At 31.9% G+C, this 12,227-nt stretch overlaps 1 protein-coding gene across 6 annotated transcripts in view; it reads right to left on the reverse strand.

Moving 5' to 3' along the window:
- The window catches only part of LOC124543249 (potassium channel subfamily T member 2), a 97,933-nt gene that overhangs the window by 13,202 nt on the left and 72,504 nt on the right, over positions 1-12,227 (reverse strand). For all 6 annotated transcript variants that reach the window (XM_047121400.1, XM_047121397.1, XM_047121399.1 and 3 more), the window contains exons 2-4: positions 7,457-7,536; positions 3,857-3,956; positions 204-402 (exon numbers count right to left, since the gene is read on the reverse strand). In XM_047121400.1, coding sequence (XP_046977356.1) covers positions 204-402; positions 3,857-3,956; positions 7,457-7,536 — 379 coding nt within the window. The remainder of the gene's footprint in view (positions 1-203; positions 403-3,856; positions 3,957-7,456; positions 7,537-12,227) is intronic.

Consider the following 12,227-nt stretch of genomic DNA (forward strand, 5'->3'; position numbering starts at 1 on the left):
CTCGTGCTCAGCGGTGAAGGAAAACATCGTGAGGAAACCTGCATGTGACAAATTTCATAGAATTTCTGCCACATGTGTATTCCACCAACCCGCATTGGAACAGCGTGGTGGAATATGTTCCAAACCTTCTCCGCAAAGGGAGAGGAGGTCTTTAGCCCAGCAGTGGGAATTTACAGGCTGTTGTTGTTGTAATTGAATCCTACCTTGTATCCGAGATAGACCAGCAATATAGCTTCGGCTAAGGAGATCATCGCGAGTACGACCTGCACCCCCCAGAGATACAGCGGTCGGTTCACCCATACTATCCCGTCCCAGTTGATGATCGGATGCTCTTGAAACTCCTCTTCGGTGAGGTTTGCGGAGTATTCGAACTCGGTCTTGTTTCCAGGCTTACAACCGTAACTGAAATAATTACATGGAATCAAAAGTAGAATTATTTTGACGTGACAACGTCTTATAAATTGGTTTGCCGGGTGACACTTCAAGAAACTGCGTTACGCTCCGCTCACGTTATGCGCTCACAATGAGAGCGAGTGAGAGGCACGCGTCCCTTCCACTCGGGCATGGTTAGCCCGCCCAGGAGCGAGAGAGACAGACAAAATTCAGTGCGAGATTCTTTGTATAAATTAATGTTTTAAATATAATTCTTTGTATAAATAAATGTTTTAAATTGTTACTATTATTTCATCCTTCTTCCTACTATATAAATGAATATTCACATTAAAATTATTTTACCACTCAAAGTCGTTGTCATGTAAAACTTTCGCCCGTATACCGACTTTACAGGCAACCAATTTTTTTTTATATAAACCTCTGCTGAATTTATTAAATTGAGAAATAATGGGATAAGTTAGCTGTCCACAAATTCCAACGAGTAAAAATTATTAATAAATATCAAAATTGTTACAAAAGGTGTACATATTGATTTTTTTATAGTTTATTTGATAAAATTGTTAATTAATAATGACCAAGCTTAAACCACAACTACTAATATCGGGAGTACGCTTTCAGTACACGGCACAGTGTCACATCAGATGTGGTCAAACTGATTTTAGGTTCAACCAGTGCTACGTGCCGCATTTTGACACTTTGTAAGGAAAGGGTCACGTATAATTAAAAATTCCGAATGGTTTCGAAAATACTAATGGAAATATGAGGACTAATAAAAAATAAAGTATAATAAGCTTACAATTCATTCAATTAGCTTATATTGAAATATTCTTAGATATATTAAACGCTATAGTCCGATGTCCTCAATAATTAGTAATTATTATTAGTTATGTGCAATGCAATTTGAGTACGGATATTTTATCAATATATTTATTACCATTTCTGTATTATAACGTCTGCTATCGATTTATTAGTCGTTAGTTATTTTCTGTAGTATTCATTGTAAATCGAATATATTCATTTTTATTAATTATTCAAAAGAATTATATGAAAAAATATAAAATTTAATCCTGTATATTTTACTCCTCAAAAACAGTTGGACCGATTTTAATGAAACATTTTGTGTGGCTCCCTGACTGGTCTAAATAAGATCCGATGGGCTCGGGAAGTATATCATTTCACCGTTATATTATAATTTTTTTTATGTTATATATTACGTTTCATTTTAATAAACACTGAATAACATGTTAATTTTAATTATATTTGTAAACACTTGCATTGATTTTCACTCTAGCTAATACGCAGTGATTGCACAGTTCTCAGATAGCTGACTATTGATGTAGTTTTTTTTAAAGTTTGGCTGGTATTAGGAGACGGGCTATGTCGGGTACATTCACTTAAATTCTGGAAATGTTTTCTCAAGAAAAACAAATACGTTACGTTACGTTAACCTTTTTACCATCGACGAATTGACCCTTAAATGTAGTGCCGGAAGGGTTAATTACACCTAGAATTATTTTTTCTGTAAGTTGTCACGTGTACCGGGTGGTCATAGGGATATACCTCTTTTTCTTTAACTATACTATGCAAGAGCCTCCACGGGATTGTTCAGGCTCTTCAGAAGCTCCACACAGCCAAAGTCTACCTTCTACAATATCTCACATTGCGTGCTGTGATGATGCTGGCGAATGTACGGCTAACTAGGATCCTCCTATGCTTCTTATTAGAATTTCATCATTTTGAGTCGAAATCGCTATACGCAGCACGGGCAAAATAAAGAGTTATCCCAAACTCGGAAGAAGTAATTCATTTTGTTCCGACGTCTCCGCACTGAGACTCTCTTAAATTCAGTGGGATAACGTACATATTCGATATGTACAAATGTACAAATAATAAAATAGATTATCCTGCAATTAGTAGCAAATGTAAATTCCTGAGACAGTAGACGGGTATGACGCGCATATTACTTTAATTACGGCTTTGATGTATTCAATCTATAATCACACTAGAATACGACTGCATCCGTACTGTAATTTCATCGAACTACTTTATTACTAATATGTAGTTTATAAAACTAACACTATTGTTTTAATATGCATTTGTAATGTAGAATATCATAACTTATTGTTTTTTTTTTACTTTTTTTATATAATGCCTATTAAGCGGTAAACAATTTTGTAAGGAATCTTTTTTTGGCGGCTTTTGTATCCTTCGGAAAAGAATGCTTGATTGTACGATCTTAGCCAAAAAAATACGCAAATTGAGTGACTTAGGCATCGTAGGGCCAGGTAGTGCATTATACCAGGGCCTGAGGTCAGGGACTCTTAAGCTTTGCGAACACAAGGTCCAGGGGCTAGAAAGTTGGTATAAGTTCAAGAGAGGGTGAGCAATAGGTTATTTCTCTATGCACCGAGGCCCCTGCAGACCTAGCCAAGCCACTGAACTAATGCCAATAATAATTTAATTATAACACAAAATGAGTATTATTTTTTAAAATAAGAAATATATACCTGCGTAATGGTGGCTAAATACTTTAGTATACTTTAGCCTTCACTTTGATAGAAATATAGATTTGGAAGAAAATCTGTCAGATCTGAAAAGGACCCGCGTTACATAGCTGGAAGCAGGTCGGAATGCTTGGTAGTTAGATTTTGGGTCCGTCAAGATAGGTTAACCCACCCAGTCAATCATCATTACTTTATATTGTTATGTTGTGGTCTGAAGGGTCAGTGAACCAATGTAAAAACAGGCTCAATGGACATGAGATCTCCGTTTTCAGGATTGTAGCGAAATTGGTAATGTAAGAAATGGTTAATATTGTTACGGCACCAATGTCTGAAAGCGATGGTGACCACTAATCCACAAGTGGTCTATTTGAACGTACTTCGACTAGATTATGAAAAAGCGCTTTCCGAATCGCTGAAGCTTACAACTGGTCACGTCCTAACTCAGAAGTGCTACTGTGAATATCTTAATAACTTTTCCAAGCGTAACTCGGATCTTGAATTTAATTTCTCATAATCTAGAGCCTTATAAGCTAAAAAGGTTCGGCTTTTACTAAAAGAACGACGATTAATTTAAGGTTAATTCTTCGCCCTGTTTCGAGTTTTTTAAATCTTAATAGTTCATTTTCAATATAAATGTCTTATACAGCCATATGATTTCGTATCTCATTAGTGAAATATATACAACCACTTACTAAACAACATTTTATGATAATTATTATCTAATTTACACATGTTTGTATATATACACATATGTGTGTTTCATTTCAAGCTCATGGTCTGCACTGAAATTAGATTTTCTTCTTATAGAATACCTTTTCGGTTGTCATCTGATAGCCCTTACCATTGATAGCAGAATAATGATTTATGATTTAAATAAATCTAATTATTTGAGTCGACAATAAATTAGGCGAAAAGTGTAACAATAAAAAATATATGTATTAGTAATATTAATTACTTACCACGATGCAGATATAGGATCTCCGTCGGCGCAAACGCGAAAAATGTACAGAAGACACGCAAGAATCTTGAAAAATAGATTTACTATCCTAATGCGTAAACCTGAAACAAAAACGTGTCGCTAGAGTTATGGAATCGAACTATTGATTAATATGAATTACAATATAATTTCATATTTAAAATAATAAAGAAATAAATGGTACATACGATTGAACAATTCAATATTATATGCGTAACTGTTAATTTTAATTATTTACTGTTTGCTTTTAAATTGTTTTATCTTTTATAATTGGTTCTTGCACAATTTATTGTGTATCCATGTTAATGTTTTAGTATCTTAAATCTTGTTTCTGAATGATTGATTGGAAACATCCTCGATAAAGACGAATCAACTGCGTATAATAATATAACTGTTGTGTGTGTGTGTGTGTGTGTGTGTGTAACCTTTAGTTCTCTCGCAATTATTACATGAAGAAATGGAACGCCGACACTACCGCAAAGAGTTCAGACACAGAACTTTACGTAAGTTTCGAAGAAGGAGAGTGTAATACTTTCATACTACAGTTTGACCGAAATAGCAATTGTAACCTGTGTTATTGACTTCATCCAAGATTTGAATCCATTACCTCGACAGTCTCAAGTTAGCTAATAGACTATCGTGATATTTCTGTTTGTAACAACATATCGTGCGGCTTTTCAATCTCACTGAATAGAACCGGTGAACTGAATGATTTTTGAATCAAGAGAGTTTTTAGCACGTTGTTAATATGTATTCAAATTCAAAAATCTTAAAAAGATGAATGAAAGTGTAGATTGTTTTCTGAATAACACTTATGCTAGTGTTTGTTAAAGAAGAAAAAAGCAAATCAGTATACAATGGTTAATAAGGTACTGAGTTTTTGTCTTTGCTTGTTTACATCTATTCAAATATACCCACAACAAATTATTTGTTCTATTTTCAAACTCTATTATTTAACGCTTAACCCCCAAACGAAAAAAATATTAAAGTATTACAATTTCTTTTTTTTGCGAAAAAATCTTTAAAGCAGTGATTTAAATTATTTACACTTCACCAAACAAAAAGTACGAAAAATCTACTAAGTATCCTGATAAATAACAGCATACTTTGTAGTTTATTTTTGATATTTAATGATGGTAAGCAAGTAAGGTCAACCAACCAACCAACCATAGATGTTGGCGCTGTGGAAAATATACCATACCATACATCGCAAATACGCCGCTAACCTTGGGATCTATCTGTGTTATGTCCCTTGTGCCTGCATTACCACTGGCTCTCACCCCTTAAACTGTTGTATTGGTGGCACAATATATGTATATTGATTGGGTAGCCTACCAAAACAAGCATGCATAGAGCCCTACAACCTAGCGACTACCGTTCGTATTATATTAAAAAAACAAAAGCTGAAGATAAAATTTAGTATAAAGTATTTTAACAAGGTTTTATTATATCTATAGTATAATGTTTTTAATAATATATTTTGAAAAAAACATTGCAGTTTCATTCCATTTATATTAAAAGTCGCAGAGAAAATATCGCTTTGTGTATTTTTAATTAAATTGTTTTTTAAAATACATAAAGTTAAATGATCAGTTCAGTGATATATATATTTTATTAAGAAATAATTTGACACTGTTTTTTATTGTGATATTTTCATATAGTAAATCATACCCGTAACTAATTCTATGTAACATAATACTCATATAATATTTTTTTGAAACTACTTATTTCTTCTGCTATTCGGCTAACTCAATGGATATGGTCTTAATTTTAAATTGGTTACTTCCCGTACATTTAACAGTTATAAATACTCATATCCTTGAGTTCATCGCTTCCAAGTTTTATCATAATTACATAAATGCTTTCAAAACAAAGATTACATACAACATTACATATCTTGCGTATCTAAAAAACTAGTAAAGTTTAGTGTATATAGGTACTTCTATGGTCACCGATGTCAACATCAATAGCCGAAATGGTTATACTTTCCGACAGCGTTTCAATTAAACTGCTCAATTTCGTAAGTGCCTTGCTTACGCGATAAGATAATTACTCAGCATTATACACAAATATAAGTACTGAAACGACTCGTCAAATACACGAGCGCTTCGACGGCGCGAACATCGTCTGCGGTAACATTTATATTATCAAACGTTCTTTTTCAAATATCGAAAGTTTTCATAATTACATAAAACAAAAGAACATGTATAGCGTTTTAGCATGTTAATTCTAAAATAGCTACTTTGCATAATTTGATTTAAATTTCGAACAAGCGATTTTGAGATCACAAATTTTATTTATTTTGTAAAAAAATATGCAAAATTACTTTCTTGCGATGATCATTTAATATTAATGAATAATAACAATAATTTATAAGCCCATTGTTATTATTAACTATTTTTAATAATATTTGGATGCAACTGTTAATATAGACAGAGGAACAACAAACAACAAACTATTTAAGGAAACATCGAAAAATATAGAAATTACATAAATATTTGATAAGACTTTCGGTTCGAATCGAATTTCTTTGTAATGTATGCCAATTGAACGACTGGGATTAGCATTGTTTTATTACAAGTTATATACAAGAGTCTGGTAAGCTGTGTTATTGTGATCCTATATCGTTTTAGCAGATACTTGTCGATCGCGATGCAATTACTGCGATATTGTAGAAGCTGTTTCGCCTACACACGTCCACGGCTGTACAAGCGCAATTTATTAATATCATTTAATTTGTCCGTGCCCTTCGTTTGACTTGCGTGTCTATTTTAATTTTATGCAGAAATTTAATTTATTATCGTACTTTCTGGAAACTTACAGCGAGTTAATAGAACCATTAATCTTGTGTATTTTGTATAGTGCTTGTTTATTTCATATTATCTCTCTTATTGATAAGAACAATAGTTACGTTTTAATTTAACATCACGAAATGATACTATGCCACTGCATAGTAATTAGCATTACTTTAATTTAATGAACCCGTAGTAGAGTTTAAATTTCACTTACTAGCGGCTCATGCCGGCTTCACGCGGGCATAAGCAGGGCTGATTTTTTATATATTTAACTTTTATTTATATTTTTTGTTACTTTTATCCGACGTGTTTAACATTTGTCGTTCCATGTCAACTTACTAACATGATACTTAATAAATTTTATACCTAAACCTTCCTTATAAATCCTTCTGTGTATTAGTGAAAACTTTTTCAAAATCCGTTCAAAACTTTTAAAGTATGTCGCCAGGGTTGTACTCTATAATATGTAGTGATAATTGATTACGTTTCGATATAGATTTAGAGTCGATATCTAAACGTAAGAGATAGGACGGATATATTGAAATAAAACTAGTTTTAACAGATTGAAATCGCGTATATTAATTATTTTTATAATCCCGACGTTTCGAGCACTTCACAGCGTTCGTGGTCACGGGTAGACTGACCACGAACGTATATAATATATAATATACGCGATTTAAATCCGTTAAAACTAGTTTTATTTCAATGTGTAATAATCGCGAAAATCTAAGACAACATTATAGGATGGATATATCTAAGGAATATAGGGTTCAATAGAGTATACTCACTCGAACGTTGATTCTTTATAAAATACAATTGCAGTCTTTCTTTGAAAGTGTTCTCGTTGACGTAATACTCCACTCGCACTCTGCAACAATAACACGAAGAAATTTAATCATCATTTTCTGAAGCATAAAATATAGTATAATATAATATTTTAATATTAAAATATTCTGTTGTGCCAAATGTTAGGTATAAAAGCTTGGGTATTATATTTTAAAACGTGTAATTACTACCTAGAAGTAATAAAACCATATCGTGACGGCTCTGTTTTAGATATTATTAGTCTTAGTCAGAGATGATTTCTCACAATGAAACAACTTATGTCATTTTCATGTTCTTGTAATTAAAAATGTGTCTTTGAATATAATGGAGTCCTGAAAAAATGTGTCGTGTAGTCGATGAGACAACAAATCGATACGGCTAGAGAGTGTTAATGCAGGACCAACAGAACGGATGTGTAACTGTGTTAGTTAACTAATTTCGGCAATTAGTTTTACTTGCTACTGACTCTGAGTAACTTTTTACTCAAACACCCAATAACTTTTTATTTTCTTGATTCGGGATTTGAATCTGGAATGCAGGATCGGCTGCCTTGTTAGTGAACTACTTGACCAGCGAGATTATTACTACAAATTCATAAATAGAAGCAATGTGCATATCGCAGCATTTATCGCACTACATAATAATATTAAATAATTCGATTCACTATTAAAAGTAAAGATAGCAAACAAATTTTGTTTAAAAAAATTTTTTTTTTTTTCTAATTTTGGATGTAAATTATCAATATCTATTTGTAAAGTTATGTACTAGTAACTTTACATAAGTATTCGAGAAGCTAAACTATAATACAATATAATTCTGTATTATATCCTCTAAGATATTTTATGAAAGACTTAATTTATCGAGCGCGAAAATATCTAATAATTCGTTTCGATACATAAAATAACGAACTTTTATTTGTAAACGGTTTAATTATAAAAAAAAAACTCAATCGTTAAAAGTTATTTTCCATTTTACTGACCTATTTCAAAATCAGATATATAAGTATTATTCAAAGTTTTAATTAGTTGTACAAACATTACGACTAACAGAATTTATAATTTAAATCCTTAGAGAACAATATGGAACTAATAATTATCATTTATTTTCAAGTTTATCCAATTTGTCATATTTTAGTAAATATTTTTTATGTAATGTTACGAGAGTAACCTTAGCCTTCAATATGGTGTTATGACATTTGATTCTATGTCATAATTTATATCACATTATTATTGCATATTATGAATATAGCACGGGCTATTGAATTTACTTTATTATATACAATTATTATTGTAATTAATTGATCAATAATTTGTAGAACTGTAATTAATATTATTTTATATGGCATAGCATTTAATACTGGCATGTAACACTATTTCTTATTTTAAATATGATTGAGCTGTCATTATAAAACAATTGGCCGAGAGCGGGGCATTGGAACAAAACAAAATAAAAGATAGAGAGATTAGAGCATCATTGTAAAACGATAATAATATTTTGGCCATCCCTAACTACTGAAATAACAGTAAGTTAAGCCCTAAAGTTCTGCACTAATTAAAATATTTACAAAATATTTTGCATTTTACCTTGCAGAATTCGGCATACTCGCTCATTTATAATATAAAATAAGGTTCTTTTTGAAGGCTTACAGCATCCATCACGGAAATTGAGTGACTTAAAACGCAACATTAAACATGCAGGCCATCGAAAATTATTAAATGACCGGAAGAACGATGTGAGTGCGCGAACTAATTTTGCTTTTCGATGTTAATTTAAGCTATTGGCTTACTATTTTCGAATGTTTGACGATTTCTTTTTATTATAATTATATTATTATAAAATCTTGAGTTGTTTTTAATCGATTAATTTTTTTTTTAAATAATATAAAACCTCGTTTAATATTTTATAAGCGACTCTACTATTTTAAATTAAATCACATGCCACGCTCCACGCGTTCACGGAATATTCCATTAGGACAACGAATAAAACCTTTTATATTCATAAAACGGTCTTATTAGTTTATTTCAATGACGCTAACATTTTACGTATTCTGTTTTAAATAAAAATGCTTCGAAACCCGTACCCAATTCCTAGTCGTTTCGACAAAGGGCTCTCAATCGAAATAATGCTCATTGTATTTTGCATTTAAAAATCAAATTTTTCAAATGAAAATGTTTATTTGGATGAAAACCCGACAGTATTTTCTTGTAATTTGCCATGTTTTTAGCTGACCTAACGATTGACCCATCTCGTCAATATAAACCCTCTCTGACATGTAAACTAGATCTTCTCCCGAGAGAGGGAAAACTTTCGAGTCGGCGCGGACGGATTATTCGGCTAATGTCAATTTTGCTCGTATTTTCTCGCTAAATGTTGGAATGGAAATAACGTTGGAGATTGACATACGTCACGGGGAGACTCAGTGTTTTAATACTCGTTACATAATTTATCAACAATTTTAATCTATATTTTTGAAGAAGAATATTATATTTATACACCTAATTGAAAGTCGATATGTGCATTTTATGCGTCTGTGCATAAAACCTGTCTGTACTTGGTGGTAGGGCTTTGTGAGAGCCCGTCTGGGTAGGTACCACCCACTCATCAGTTATTCTACCGCCAAATAACGTACTCAGTATTGTTGTGTTCCGGTTTAAAGGGTGAGTGAGTCAGTGTAACTACAGGCACAAGGTACATATAATCTTAGTTCACAAGGTTGGTTGCACATTGACGATGTAAGGAATAGTTGATATATCTTTCAGCTTCATTGTCTATGGGTGATTGTGACCACTTGCCATCAGGTGGCTCATATGCTCGTCCCCCAACCTATACCATAACAAAACAGTTGATGGAGAAGCAAATTGGCAAGTTAATTCTGTCCTAAAAATATAACGATCAAGTCAACATTCAGATAAAATATATTTTTCTGAAAAGTTAAAAAAGAAACGATTAAAGACCCTCATGCTAATTTATCCGCTCAAATATAATGATTAAGTCTTTTTTAATTAAACGAATTTCATTTTCATGTTCGCTTTCAGATCCTTCTACCGGCATATAGATACGAGTCATTAAATATGGACATATTTTACATATGTGCTTATAAGATTTCATCGTATTATCGAATTCTCATCTGCTCCGGTTGTAAATAATTTTATGTTAAGTCATTTGCTTACATTAAATAAATGAGGCTGTGATTCCAATTAATAATGATACTCTAATGGGATTAATGGTGGGGGCGGGGTATTTAAAGGTCCTTGACTTCATAGAATAGAGATCGTGGATGGAAAACGTGGATTCCAACGCAGTTGTTACATTTAGAGTTCAGTTTTAAATTTTATACTTCCCTGCCAATCGAAACCTACCTTTGACCTATCGAATGTCTCAAATGTTGGTCATATCAAGATACAATGCAATGTGGTATTAAACATAAGCTATTCCCTGACTATGTCTTTGAGGAAATTAATTTTCTTACATCTTATTTCCTAATCAATAATGTACGTCATCAAAATTCTTCATTAGAACTGTTAAAATCGTTCAAAGTAAATTTGAGTGAGTTCTATTCAAATTTATGAACAAATCATTTAATTCATAAATTTGAATCTTATTAAAACTCTATTACTACCTGTTATGAAAGCTCTTTCGGATTAGTATATTTCGACAGGATCTTTTGTTAAGACCAACCGAGATTTCGATTCCCAAGGTTTGCTTTAGTAATGATAGACAAAACTTCTACGCTGGTAGTATTATCTGTATTGGTAAATCATTTCCATTTACTAAAAATTTTCTTATCTCGTCTTACAAAAGAATATTGTCAAAGTAAAATTTTCTAAAATTTCTTTTGTGTCCATTTTATTCCTACTAGAAAATGAGGGTCTTCTTATTGCAGAATTAAAATCACTTTTAAGAATCGTTGTAGATCCTGTCATTGTGATGGGTATTTTAATATTCATCACATTATTCCTGTACTGTATGCATATATATATATATATATATATATATATATATATATATATATATATATATATATATATATATATATATATATATGTATATATTTTATGTAAGACTAATTAATGACTTATCAGTGATGATTCCCCTCAACTCTATGCTTAAATCCAAATTAAAATATTCAAAATATGTATTTCATGGGCTGACATGGCCCAGTGGTTAGAACGCGTGCATCTTAACCAATGATTGCGGGTTCAAGCCCAGGCAAGCACCACTATATATATGTGTGCTTAATTTGTATTTATAATTCATCTCGTGCTGGGTGGTGAAGGAAAACATTGTGAGGAAACCTGCATGTGTCTAATGTTTTTTATTTTTGTTCGGTGGAGTTCGATAATTCGACAATATCTACGAATGTCTTGTTCACGAGACAGTCTCGTGTCGAAATTAATAACTTTAATAATAAAAATAACCATGTTAATTTCAAATCTTATATATATAAACATATTATAGTATTTATTAAGAAATAATATCACATATTATTTACTAAAAAATTTAATGTGCATAAGTTTCCGGCACGAAATTATTATACGAAACACATTTACCCAGACGCACCCGTAAACGTCAAATATGGTCGGTCGGCCGTTGAATTTCATGGATCTCATATCGAAATACCTCTAATATATTTTTCGTACACATGTTGACGACTAAAAAATCGTTGTTATTTAAAGATTTTTAATATTTGTGTGTTTATATATGTAATTAATCGGATAGCAGCATTTATTCTGG

The sequence above is a fragment of the Vanessa cardui genome, chromosome Z (genome assembly GCF_905220365.1).
Source record: "Vanessa cardui chromosome Z, ilVanCard2.1, whole genome shotgun sequence".
NCBI classification, from domain to species: Eukaryota; Metazoa; Arthropoda; class Insecta; order Lepidoptera; family Nymphalidae; genus Vanessa; species Vanessa cardui.